The sequence below is a fragment of the Sesamum indicum genome, linkage group LG7, assembly GCF_000512975.1.
Source record: "Sesamum indicum cultivar Zhongzhi No. 13 linkage group LG7, S_indicum_v1.0, whole genome shotgun sequence".
Lineage (NCBI taxonomy): Eukaryota > Viridiplantae > Streptophyta > Magnoliopsida > Lamiales > Pedaliaceae > Sesamum > Sesamum indicum.
The window spans coordinates 5,598,750-5,612,841 of NC_026151.1; the positions used below are offsets into that span (position 1 = coordinate 5,598,750).

At 38.1% G+C, this 14,092-nt stretch overlaps 1 protein-coding gene across 8 annotated transcripts in view; it reads left to right on the forward strand.

Moving 5' to 3' along the window:
* LOC105166361 (AP2/ERF and B3 domain-containing transcription factor At1g50680) overlaps window positions 1–7,204 on the forward strand; it is a 10,780-nt gene extending 3,576 nt beyond the window's left edge. For 4 of the 8 annotated variants that reach the window (XM_020695242.1, XM_020695243.1, XM_011085692.2 and 1 more), the window contains one exon: window positions 5,890–7,203. In XM_020695242.1, the coding sequence (XP_020550901.1) occupies window positions 5,897–6,955 (1,059 nt within the window). In that variant the 5' untranslated portion in view covers window positions 5,890–5,896 and the 3' untranslated portion in view covers window positions 6,956–7,203. Of the gene's footprint in view, window positions 1–2,852; window positions 3,515–5,880 lie in introns of those variants that run through there. The other 4 variants (XM_011085697.2, XM_011085696.2, XM_020695245.1 and 1 more) reach the window with 4 other exon arrangements.

Here is a 14,092-nt window from a genome sequence, read left to right on the forward strand (position 1 = left end):
ATAAATATATAGCAATCCAGGAACCGTCAACAGTAAGCAGATTTCATGTATTACCATGTAATTGGCCTTCTAATCTGTTTACATGTCAATTGGCCTCTATACTATATTTCTGATAGTTGAGATAAATTTTGTTTGCAAAGTGCGACAGATTTATGCATCAGCTTTGGATACCTTAGCATAACAATGGATGCATTTTACAAGAAAAAAAAAGCACTTAAAAATATCTACTTACACTGGTAGAAACATGACATTTTTGTCATGTTTAATTATCGTGACCAATTAAAAGTAAAAAATTGTGGCGAATACTAATCAACCGCAGCCACAGTCATTAGTCATTGTTTTCACCAAACCTATCAAATCATGAGTCATAGTTGAAGACCGTAGCAAATGTTTTGACCTGGTAAAATATTGATAATCCGTGGTTAAAACTTGAGTCGTTGTAGGTTTTGCTTTTGGTTGACAAAAAATGTATTTAATCCCTTTTATGTTGTAGTGATGGTCATGTTTCGTTAGAGTCATTACTTTCTTGATGAGTACTGTGACATCGAACAGAATTATGAAGTGTCTGATAACTCATTCACTTTGCCTAGGCTATGCTATCATGGTCCTAGTATTTCTTCTCTTGGCTTCTCCTCCCAAAACCCTTTTACGTGGTGTTTACTTTGGCTTAATAGGCTGGTTTGGACAATTAATAGAAGCTAATCACATGTTTACTTTCATATAGGTGGCCCTAGCTTAGGCCCAGAGCCGGGCCAATTCACTGTTTTGGTTGCATTAGCCAACCACCAAATGGGATGGATTAATTTATCCAGCCTAATAAGCTCGATCGGATAAAAGGAACCCCTTTCTCCCTAGCCCCATGTTCCCATTTTCTTCTTCACTGCCACCAGTCTTCTCCCTCAGCCTTCACCGCGCCTTCTTCTTCGTTCCCTATCGTCACTCTTCCCTTATCCTCTCCATTCTTCTTCCCATCCCCCTCTCTCCAAGTCTTCATTCCTAAATTGCTAGAACCCTACCTTTTCCCGTCATTTAGGTTTAGTCGCCCCCCCCCCCATCCGTCTTCTTCACTAATCTGCCACCGCTCTCTTGTACTCTTGCGTACTAGAAGAATTATAACTTTTAACTACAGTTACTTGCCATTGTTAATAACAAATAATTGTAGTAAAAAGTTATTGACCATGTTGCTTTGGCCGTTGTTTCTGCGAGGGTGGCTATATCATTTGTGATAACTAAAAATCATGACAAATATTTTGACCGTGACTCTTAGCCATGTCCAATAATTCTTTTATGGTGGAAAAGCTAGTTTTTGTATCTGTTTTATTTAATCATAGTTAATAGTAGTCATTTACCATGATTTTTTTTGTCACAGCCACTAATATTGTAGTCAATACTAATTTTCTTTCTAGTGGCCGCTGGTTGCCACCTCACTCCCCGTTTTTTTCCCTAAACTGCCAAACCCCCCCCCCCCCCCCCCGCGTCTCACCATCCTCCCTCCTTGTGTTCTTCCTTAAACCGCTGTGCACCCCATCCCAACCTCCATCAAGGCTTGCTTTCAACAACCACCATACAATGCAAAAGAGGGTTTTTCAAATTATAGAAGCAAGATTTTTTTCATTTAATAATTTTTGGGAAAATTTCAGCAAGAAATTGTGCACTTTCATTTTATACTATTAATTTATAATTCCCATAAAAACAATCAATTCAAGTAAACTACCTATAATAAATCCCGAGCTTTTTAATCACACATTTTATAAAAGTTTATGCCATCACTCGAATAACCTCTTGATATGATTTTTCATTTAATACGTAAATCAAAATGGTCCTCTTTTAGCTTGACTTCTTGGCGGAGACACTGTTTTATATATATATATATCTCTTGTGTTTGTTAACACTTCTCCCCTTATTTATTTTGATGCTTGTAATCACACAATGAGCGCCAGGTGCCAATCACTAGTAAAATTATAAGAGAGTAATTTTGGTGGTAATTAACAACAAATTTAGCAAGGGATAATAGTTTTAAGTTCTAGGGATTTCAAGATTAACTTTAAAAATAAATATTTCCTTGTCATAATTAGAAAGGGATTATAGTGGTTACTTGGACATGTATATGGCTTTGCTTCCATTGAAAAATTTGGGAGTTAAAAGTTATCATGATAAATTAATAGGTTTATTGGATGACATGGAGTTGCAATTGTTATTGGTGGGGGGATAAGCAAACTTGCGGGAGATTGCAATCTTAGTATGTTAACTTTATGACGTAAATTTTAGTCCCTTTACTGGAAATGGCAATTTTTATCCTTTAACTTAATTTGTGGCAGTTCTAATCCTTTAAGTTTGGTTTGTCGCAAATTAGTCCACCCTATGATTTGTACTTATGCTTTGATGAAAATTATAAGACCAAGATTGCTACTAATAATGTCTAAGGTCCGAAATCCTACTATCATAGAAGATAGAAGACTAAATTAATTGCTACATCCAGAGTTAAAGGACTAGAATTGCAAAGTACCCCTCAAAGATATAGGACCAATTTTTTTAGCATTCATGTTTTTTGAACTATTTTCTTCATCATTATGGTAGATATACTGGTCAGGAGTAATTTGAAATTCTTAGTCCTAAACGCCTTGCTCAGATTTAACACCCCCACCCCGGGGGGGGGGGGGGGGGGGATAACCCCCCCCCCCCGGGGGGGGGGGGTGGGGGTATAATACAAGGCGTTTTCATCTGTAACTTCATGACTGGGGTTTTCTCATTCAAATTTGAGATAGTTATTTTGTAAATCCTATTGAGACTTGAAGGTATCGTCATGGTTTTGTCAAGAGGATCTGATAATTGGCTTAGTTCTAGAAATATTGCAATGAATTTATACCCTGATTGGATTTTTCCTAAGGTTCATTGCTCCAAGTTTATAGAATTCTGACATTTCTGAAGTACAGTTATTCAAGTTGTAAAAAGTGGGAAACACTGGAAGAATGATGATGAATTAGCACTTTGGAATTGTCTAAATAGATATTTATTAATTTGAGGCTAAATAAGGCTGGCCAAATCACATTTTCCTTTTGACTTACTACCTGGTTTTTTGGGGGGAACCTGTGCTGTAACGAAATGGTTGTCTAATGAAAAGGCAGGCGCGTGGTAAAATAACCTTAAGGTGGAAACTATTTACATATTATATAGTATTAGGCGCCAAAAGGAAGCCAAATCTGTGACATCAAAATTTTTTGAATTTTTTCAAAATTGAAATCTATATCCATGTTTTCTTTCTATAATGCCATTCAAATTTTTGATTCCCTGATTTCATGATGTGGTGGGAAAGTCTGCCCGCCTACATTTAGTTTGCTTTACCACGTGTCACGAATTCCTTCCATAAATTAATGTCGCCAGCTTGGCATCATTTTTACTCCGGTGCCAGACCACACCACCACAAACAGGCACACGCACAAGACACTCACACACACATAGAAACTCACATCCAGCAGTAAAAATGCAGCAACAATTGTGATGTTAGAATTCACAGGTTTGCAATGTGTGCATGAGTATCTTATTTTCTTGATTTTTTATTTGTCCAAATCCAGATTATATAATTGTTAGTCCTACCTGGAAAATTCGAGTATCATTCCTTATGCTTCAAATATGAACGTGTCCGATATATCAAATGGATCTTGTGAGTTTATGCCTGTTCACCTTCACATAATTGATGAATTCTTTTCCTTGTTATATATATATGGGGGTGTTTGTGTGTGTGTCTGTAGCCCCAGGTTTAAATGAAATCTAGTCGTTTATTTCTACTCTTATATTTTGTTGATCATTCTGAATAATCGAGTCTAATCGTATATCATGTGTTATATATATATATAAATATATAGCCCCAATGTGGAGTAAGTGATTTGTTGGTCTTTTGTTACTATATTCAGCCTCGTGTATACCATATTCTTTTTTCTTATACCATCTTGAAATATATATATAATATATGTGAGAGCGCACACGTGCATGCATATATAATCATCCAAAAGAATTTACATTATTCAAGTGAACATATCAGAAGCCTAATTTTGCATGGGTTAGAGATTGGAGTTATCTTTCTACTCTATTATGTAGGTACTATCTCATCTTTGAACAATATATATGGCTATTTTGTTGTAAGGATGGAGCACGTTGTGGGTGGTTTACATTGTAAATTAGTCGTGTCAATGCACTTTACAAGCATTTGTGCCTCGACTTTGAACTGTCGTTCCGTTAGCAACCCTTTGAAATTAAGCTCATTCTGATTAAAAAGCACATGTCATAATTGACATCTTAAATTCTGTTATTGGAAAATTGTGAAACTGGGAAAAATTAGTAATTGTTATTAGTTTCCAAAAACATCAGGTAATAATGTGTGCTGTACGAGGTTTTCGTGTATGCTTATGTAAGACCATACTCTTTCTGGCTGTAAAGGGATTAATCAACCCCCTGAAATGAAGTAGTCCCAAGGGAATAGTAATAGGTCAAACTGCCGGCTACAAGAATGAAATGGTCGTCTATCAAATAAATCATTTTCATCTACTAATCAAGGAGTCATAGTGATCCTTCTGTTCAACTAGTTCGAACATTTACGATGACCTGATCATATATAGTATTTTATTTTACTTTGACAATTCATAGTGTTTTAATTTACTTTGACAACATATTCTTATTATTCTTGATTTGCTATTTATGTATTAGCACTATCTCAAAGTCTTATCTTTTCATTTTTTTTCTATTGTTGTGCTAATTTCAAAATAAAGACAGTGTTTATCAACTTGTTGTATATTTTTCTAGACGGTGTCTTTCCTGCACGAATAATGTGAATCCATGATGGCAAGCTTTAGTTCCTCATTATTTCTTTATTCTCCTCAATTGATGAATTGCTGTCGTTGATGAATGCGAGTCTGGTACTTGGATTTGAAAATACTCCGTGAAGTTTGCTAGGTTGAAATAAATTAATACTTAATGGTAGAAGATTTGCAGCACTATCCCGGCTATTATTTAGGTCTTTGCTGCTGGAAATCTATTCTTCTTGCTGATGCCTTAGATGATATTGGCCTAATGTTGGATTACATCGGGTTCGTTAACGATGTTCTAGTTCAATTTCAGCATTTTTTTTAGGTTTTGACAATGTCCAGCAATTGACTAATTCAGTTCTGGATCTAGGGTTCTGGCTTTTCTTTTTTTTTTACATGTTATAAAAGACACTCTTAAGGTGAATTTGTTAAAATCTTGTTTGATTGTCAAATTCAGTAATGCAGAAGAATCATTGTTCGTTTTTATGTTGAACCATCTGTCATTTTATGCTAATGAGAATAAGTTGTTCATTGGTCACATACTTTTAATGAAGAAAGTGCTGTAGAAGAAGCGTTCTTGCCTTTGCTCATAAAGTGTGGAACGCTCGAACAATTAATTCACATGATGATGCACCTAGCCAGTATAGAAGAGATTCTCGGTAGAAGAACTATGACATTTTTCTTCACTAGTTCTCATGGTAAAAACATAAACAATCTTGGAGAATACTAATTAATAATGGCTATGCAATGGCTGGTAACTTTTATTTATGCTGGCATTAGCTTAAACTCATGGTAAATGCTTTGCCTGTGGTGAAAACCGTGACAAATGTTGATCAGTTGTAGTGAAAAATCAAGTTTTCGCATTGATTTTGTATCACCACATTAGATAGTATTCATTTTCCGTAATTTCTTAGCCATACCGATTTATAATATAAGAAAAATTTCTTTTCTTGTATGGAGATCACATATTAGCTTGAAATCATGTTCCCAAGCATGTCGTCATGGTTTTACTTGCACTAATCCTGCAATTTCCTGTGACATCATTAGTTCCTACTTAAGTTTCTGAATTAGCGCATTTTAGTGTTATCAGATTCATCATGGAAGAACCAAGCATATTATCAGGTGCCACAACATATCGGTCAGGTGAAGTTTCGGATTCCAACAGTAGCAGTCACCAATTTCCTCTCAAGCATCCAGCTAACGATTGGAAGGCCTCTTCTTCAAAGTTTAAAGGCGTGGTGAGTCAGCAGAACGGGCACTGGGGCGCACAGATATACGCCAACCATCAAAGAGTTTGGCTCGGCACTTTCAAATCAGAGGTGGAAGCTGCAATGGCGTATGACAGCGCGGCCATAAAGTTACGCAGCGGAGACTCACACCGGAACTTCCCATGGACGGCCGTCACTGTTCATGAACCAAAATTCCAAAGCCAGTTGAGCACAGAAGTGGTCCTCAGCATGATCAAGGATGGCTCGTATGCTGCGAAATTTTCCGATTATCTGAGGGATGAAGTCCAAGAAGGCTGCAAGTTGGCAACTCTGCACGGCGCCAAGGGCGCTAAATGGCGGCAACTTTTCGAGAAAGAGCTCACTCCAAGCGACGTAAGCAAGCTCAACCGGCTCGTCATCCCCAAAAAGTATGCAGTGAAATACTTTCCCCGAGGGGACGGGGGTGGTTCGGATGACGTTGAGCTCACATTTTATGACGTGACAATGAAGCCGTGGAAGTTTCGTTACTGCTACTGGAGAAGTAGCCAGAGTTTTGTGTTCACTAGGGGGTGGAACAGATTTGTGAAAGAGAAAGGGCTAAGACCAAGGGACAGGGTGATATTCTTTGCCTATGAATGCGGTGAAGGATTTGATGAATATCAGAAGCTGTGTATGATTGACGTGGTGTACAACAACGGTGATGTTGTGGAAGGCAACGTCGACGGTAGTGTTGCGTCGCCGTTGAAGATCGGGCAACCTGGATTCGATGGTTGCGACGAAGTTGAAATTGAGGAGAAGATGGATTTTCAGGCTGGTTTTGAGCAAGTTGAGAATGAAAGTGAGGATGAGAACAATGGTGGGGAAGTGATGAAGGACATTGATGTTGGTAGTTCTTCCATTAATGCAGAGAAGAAGGGCCTTAAACTCTTTGGAGTTCAAATTATTTGAGGGTTTTGGTAATATCTTTAGCCATCGACATTTGAGTAGGCGCATCATATCAGCATTTATGCCTCTAATTTCATATTTCTTTTTGCTACCTAAGTTGTGCTTTGATTTTATTGAGATTTCATTTGCTGTTGAGACTAAGTTAAGCTCTGAGCTCCGATTACTGATTACAGCCACATGCATTCGCCAGCGGCTCTCATCGGAAGGTGGGGTTGGTACTAAATGCGTTGAAAAATATAATTTTGGGATCATTTTAAGATTCGCGTTGATATATCAATTTTTGCAAATTAAGGACTTGTTTTGTTGGAATACCTAAAGGAGATAATTGCTCTCTCCTCTTTTGAAATTTGGTGTAATTATACGTGGATCTTTTGAGATTAGAGGCGATAAAAAAATTTTAAAATCATCTGAATCAAATCGAATCGAAAATATTTTTCATGATTTATTTTTTAAATCACAAATTTAAATTTAGAATAAAATTGCACTTTATATCGATTTGGTTTTAATTTAGAGTTTAAAAAAATCACCAGAAATTCAACTGCACTGCTAAATATATTATTATTTTTTAAAATTACATATATAATAGTTTGATAGAATAATTAACTTTTAGTAGAAGAATTTCATACTTGAATTATATAATCCTAAAATCCATATGTTATCAAAACTCCACATCACGAAGCATTTTTGTAAAATTTATATTTGGACTTTGTACAATAAAAAAGAATGTTCGATTCTCTAAGTCCATTTAAATTTTAAACCCATTTGATGATTGTCTCAATTTTTTCATTTATTTTTTTTCCCTGTTTTTTCCCCTCTTTTCCTCTTCTTTCTTATCCTTTTTTTTTTTATTTTGTCTTTCTGCCTTTCATCGTTGTTCTCTCTAAAATCGACCATTGAATTGGATCGAGTATTTCCTTGTTAAATTAATATATATCTTTGTTGGATTAATACATATATATATGATCTTATATTCTAATGTACTTAAAGTTGTGGGAAGTACTGTTGGTTTTTCTTACTTGCTATATAAAAATAGTTGTTTTATTTTTTTATTTTTGTTAGTCTCACGTCTTATTTTTGTTATAAATATTAAAACCGTCCGCAACCGCTCCAAACCATACAAAATTGCATCTTTGATCTTTTGTTCAATATACAACCCACATTACCACTATATTTTCAAATATAAATAAACTAACTCCCTACCTCTCTCAGTTTATACCAGTACACATAGCTTCCACCCCATTTCCATCCCTACGTGTTACTCGAGCCACCACCAGGACCTTCCTCGTCCATATATAACTTCAGCCCTCATACACTTAAACTAAAAGAAGTACATATTTTTTAACCTCTATTCAAACCTATCCAATCCTGAGGACATCTGAATAAATCCATTAGCTTAACCCCCAAACAGAAAGAAGATGCAAACATAACAGGCTTCATTTGTCAAAGGGTATACGGGCTTCAAAGTAATAGGTTATCAAGTTGATGACACAACGACGCAGATTGCTATCTTGCCGAGCCCAATGAGTATCTTATGCTGGAACTGGCAGAGCTTGAAGGAGCTCTAGACAGTTTGAAGACTCGGAAGATAACCCAAGAACATTCTCCCTCCTTGATCTTTTTGAACGAAACGAAATGTCATGCTAGGGTGATTGAAAAGATCAAGATGAAATATGAACATTTGATGTTCCATATGATAGGGACATGATTATGGAAATTGTATTCCCAATTCGAGCAGGGATGAACTCTAGAAAGTCGGGAGGAAGCAGATGATATTTTCTGCAAATTTTTTATTCTCGTTTTTCCGTTCATTTGCATAGCGTTAAGTACAAAACATAATGAAGGATCATTGGACAAGTGCCATTATCTCTATCTTGTCCTAACAACTTTTTGTCCTATCTATTTTATTTTAGTTAGTGATAATAGTTCATAAGCCAAATTGGTTTTGCAGCAACTCTATTGGACTTCCTAAAGTTTGGGCCACTTGACCTATTGGATGCTTCATCTTTTAAGAGGCTGGCATTTGTGGTGAGAGGCCCAACATATGGCCTAAGAAAGTTCGAATCCAGATCTTCATCAAATGGGGGCCCAACGAGGTAGCGTTCCATATCATTGCTCAGCCCATCGACATTGACCTTGTCTTCAACATTGAATTGAGCAAAGGAAGCTGAAAATGCCCTTGGTGGAACCCATGAGTTCTAGACTCTGATTGGCCTCCCCAATGTACTAAGTACTAACACAGAAGATTGAGGAGAAAAAAGTGTACCGGTGGCCCTATGGCCCAAATCCGACCAAGGTAGTGGACTGGAGATGATGGTAGTGTTTGAAAGTTTTCTAAACGACTGTTGAAATTACACAGAGACAGATGAACACCTTAGCTACTGATCTGCAGAATATAGATGCCAAGATTGAAGACAATGATGAGAAAGATGATTGTTGTTTCAGTTTTGATGCAGGATAGCAGAAGTCGTGCTTTCATATAACATTTTCTCTTGGTTACTTACATTTTTGCTGATTCATTTATTAGTTTTTTCTATTGGGCCACCTGTTCAAGTCGGACAGTTATTCTGTTACATTAGTTGAGCTATGATTAACTATGTATTTAGTCTGGGGTTCAAGCTCCAAAACCTGTACAACAGAAAACACTCTGTATTTTTCATCAATGAAGATAGCTTTCAGCCCTAACTCTGTTCTCTGTTCCTTTTTCTTCTCCAGCCTCTGTTCCATTGTAGAATCCATCATGGTATCAGAGCCTTCCTCGTGAAGGTCTCTGGATACGCACATTGTGTAGTGTTTACGGATTGGCATCAGGAAAAACAGACGCGGTGCTACAGAAATGGCGCAGAATCCTGTTGACGTAACTCAAGACGAGAAGGATGTGTTATTTATTCACCCATCCGAGCACTCTAATCTTGCACTGACCTCTTCAACATTGGACGGCACAAATTTTCTGATTTGGTGACGAGCAATATATGTTTCTCTCGGCACAAAAATGAAGCTTGGTTTCATAGATGGAAGCTTCCCTCAGCTGGCACCAGGTTCGCCAATTTTTGAATAGTGGCGGCGAGTTGATTTGATGGTTACTGCGTGGATCTGGAACTCTATGTCGAAGGACATCGTCGAATCGTTTATGTACTGTGGAGACTGAAGAGAGCTCTCGCTTGCAATTTATGACAGATATGGTCGCAGTAACGGATCGATGACTTATCAGTTGCAGAGAGAAATTGGTTCTGTTTCGCAGCAAGAGTTGACACTTACTGCCTATCTCACAAAAGTAACTAAACTTTGGAACGAGCTAAATTGTCTGGCACCGACTCCTAAATGCAAGTGGGAAGGATGTACTTGCGGCATTAACAAAGTTATAGAAGATCTTAATTCGAGGAATCAACTAATGCAATTCCTCATGGGCCTTCATGAGAACTTTAACAACGAACGCAGTCAAGTTCTTATGCTTGATCCACCACCAAGCATTGGAAGAGCTTTTTCTATGATTTATAAGTTGAACAACAGAGGCTGATACAAATGGATATAGAGGCTACTTCCAATAATTTGACTTGTCAATTCGCCTTGAAAGAGAATAGGAGAGAAGGCGACAAAGCTTTGCAAAGGAAGAAATTTATGTTTGATAAGCGAAAGTCGATTTGTTCTCACTGCAAGAAACAAGAACACACTCAAGAGACTTGTTTTCAGTTGCATGGGGTATCAGATTGGTACAAATCGATGACTGATCGAAGACAAAAAGGAAGGAAATTTGTTGCGAGTGTTGATGCTAATATTGATAAACTGCAGCAAATATTACCACATAATGCTACACACATAATGGTTGAATTGCTGAAGCTATTGCAGAAGAATACTATCACTTCACACCCAATCACAAGTTCTGCAAATCTTGCACATTATGACGAAGAATTTGCAGGTAATATTATTAAACCACCTATCATTGACTTGAACAGGTGGCCCAATAGAAAAACTAATAAATGAATTAGAAAAAATGTAAGTAACCAAGAGAAAACGTTATATGAAAGCACGACTTCTGCTATCCTACATCAAAACTGAAATAGCAATCATCTTTCTCATCAGTGTCTTCAACCTTGGCATCTATATTCTGCATATCAATAACTAAGGTTTTCATTTGTGTTTGTATAATTTCAACATCCCCCCCACAAGTGGGAGGTGGGTGCAAGACAACCAACCTCAACTTGCCCACTAATGTAGCAAAACTCTTGAACCCAAGCCCTTGGTAAACAAATCCGCAAGCTGGAGGGAGCTGCGAACATGCGAGGGAGCAATAAAACCATCTTTGTAGGCATTCCTCACCACACGACAATCAATTTCTATATGATTATTGCATTCGTGGAAGACCCGATTTGCCATAATATGTAAAGCAACTTGGTTATCGCAGAAAAGATGAATGGGAACCGAGCTAGAAATACCAAAATCGGACAATAAAAACGACCACCAATGTAATTCACATACAGTCGCAGCCATGCTCCGGTACTCTACCTCAGCAATAGAGCGAGAGACAGTCGATTATTTCTTTGTTTTCCAAGAAATCAAGGCATCACCGAGAAATATACAAAAATCGGTGAGAGAACACCGGGAATCCATGCAAGATACCCAATCGGCATCGCAATATGCTACCAGCTCAAACGTTGAATGTGAAGGAAGAAACAGACCCTTTGAAGGAGCACCTTTGAGATATCTGACAACGTGTAGAGCTGCTTTCCAATGCTTATCACATGGGCGAGTGAGGTACTGACTAAGCTGCTGAACCGAGTAAGAAATATCCAGACGAGTGAAAACAAGATACAAAAGCCTCCCAACCAATCTTCTGAAATGAATGTGATCAGGAAGTAAAGCACCACTATCTTCACCAAGTTTGAGGCCTAAAGGGAAAAGGGTGGAGACAGACTTGGCGCCCACCAAACTAGTATCGCGAACAATATCGTGAATATATTTGGGCTGCGCCACAAAGATACCTTCATAATTACGCCCAATTTCCAACCAAGAAAATACCGTGCCTCGCCGAGATCTTTGATTGTGAATAAGGAATGAAGGTACTGTTTAACAGATTGAATGTGCTGCAGAAAAGCGGTTGTAACCAAAATGTCGTTAATATATACGAGGAGGGCCAACAGATCACCATCAACGTCTTTCATGAACAAACAATGGTCATGACCAGATTGTTTAAACCTAAAATCTATGAGCTTGGCAGTGAGCTCCACATTCCACTGGCGAGAAGCCTGTTTTAACCCATAAATGAAACGTTGTAAGTTGCAAACAAGATCCGGTTGAACTGGATATCCCTCCGGCAGCACCATGTATAAATCCTCGTCTAAATAGCTGTACAAAAGGGCGTTGTTCACGTCCATTTGATGCAAAGGCCACCCACGCGCAGCAACCAAACTGAGGAACAAACGAACTGTAACTGGCTTAGCAACAAGGGAAAAGTTGTCTGTGTAATCAACCCCTACAATCTGGTTGAATCCCTTAGCCACAAGACGAGTTTTGCACCGTTCTACCGATCTATCAGCTTGGAGTTTTGTCTTGAAAATCCATTTACACCCAATGGATATTTTACCAACCGGCAAAGGAGTCATCCGCCATGTATGATTCTGCTCCAAGCCGTTAATTCAGCCCCCATAGCTTCTCGCCATTCCTTATGTTGAACCGTCTCCAAGTACGACCTGGGCTCCTGCAAAATCGACAAAAAGGCCACTAAAGAAAAGTACGCAGCAATAGAAGGATACAACAAATTAGACTCAGAGACATTGGACACAAAATCATTAAGCCAAACTGGCCTAGAAGTCCATCTACTAGAGCATCTGAGAATGGATGAAGTAGGCACAGGAGGAGAAGTAGCTTGAGGCGAAGGAGTATTTGTGTGAGATGGAACTCGGACAATGGAGGAATCCGAATGCACAGGCACTGTAGGTAAAGGAATTGGAGGAATAGAAGAGGATGAAACATGGGCAAAAGGGAAGTGATGTTCATAGAAGTGAACATCCCTTGAAAAAAAAAATCGAACCTGTTTCTAAACCAAACAACTTGTACGCCTTTTGATGCATAGAATAGCCGATCAAGACACATTTTAAGGCTCTAGAACAGAACTTAGACCTGTGGGGATTCAAATTAGTAGCATAGCATAAACATCCGAATGTCCTTAGATGATAATATTGAGGCGAATGGCCATGAAGTAACTCATAAGGGGTTAACCAATGCAATGATTTATTAGGAGTTCTATTGATCAAATAGGTAGCGGTAAGAATTGCATCTCCCCAGAAACGAATGGACAAAGACGCTTGAAACAACAAAGCCCGAGCTACATCTAGCAAATGCCTATGTTTCTTTCAATGCGGTTATTTTGTTGAAGGGTATGAGTGCATGAAGGTTGATGCACAATACCTAGAATGGAACAGAGTGTATTGCGCTCACGGTTAAGGAACTCTGAATCGTTTTCAGATCTTAAAGTTTTAATCTTAAGGTTGAACTGATTTTGAACTAAGGAACAAAATTGTTTGAGGGTGGTAGGAACTTGAGATTTTTGCTTTATAATGAAGGTCCACAAACATTTGGAGTAATCATCTAACAAAGTCAGTACGTATGAACCCCCACAAAGGTTTGGAGCAGTGTAAAGACCCCATAGATCCATGTGCACAAGTGCAAAGGGTGCAACCGCACGAGAAGAGCTATGAATAAAGGGAAGTCGAGCCTGTTGGGCCTTATGGCAGATCTCACAAAGTGTATTGAGGTAATCATTTTTTGCACTCAATGGATGATATTTTCTTTATAGTTTGCAATAGAAGGATGACCCAAAAGATTGTGCCACATATTTGGAGTACAAGGGCAGAACTAAAACAGATTACATCATGGACAGAAGAGCAAAGAATAGGACTTGGTCTGTAAACATATAAACTTTTGGAAAGCACTCCTACAACCAGTTCTTCTTCAGTGTCCTTGTCCTGCAAAACACATCTTTCCTTAGTGAACAAAAAATGACAGACCCCACGACAACACAACTGACTAACTGAGATTAAATTCACAGAAAATTGAGGAATGAAGAAGACATTTTCTAAAATGACTGAATCAGTTAATCTGATGACTCCTATGTACTTCACTGGTATTCTTAAATCATCAGGTAAG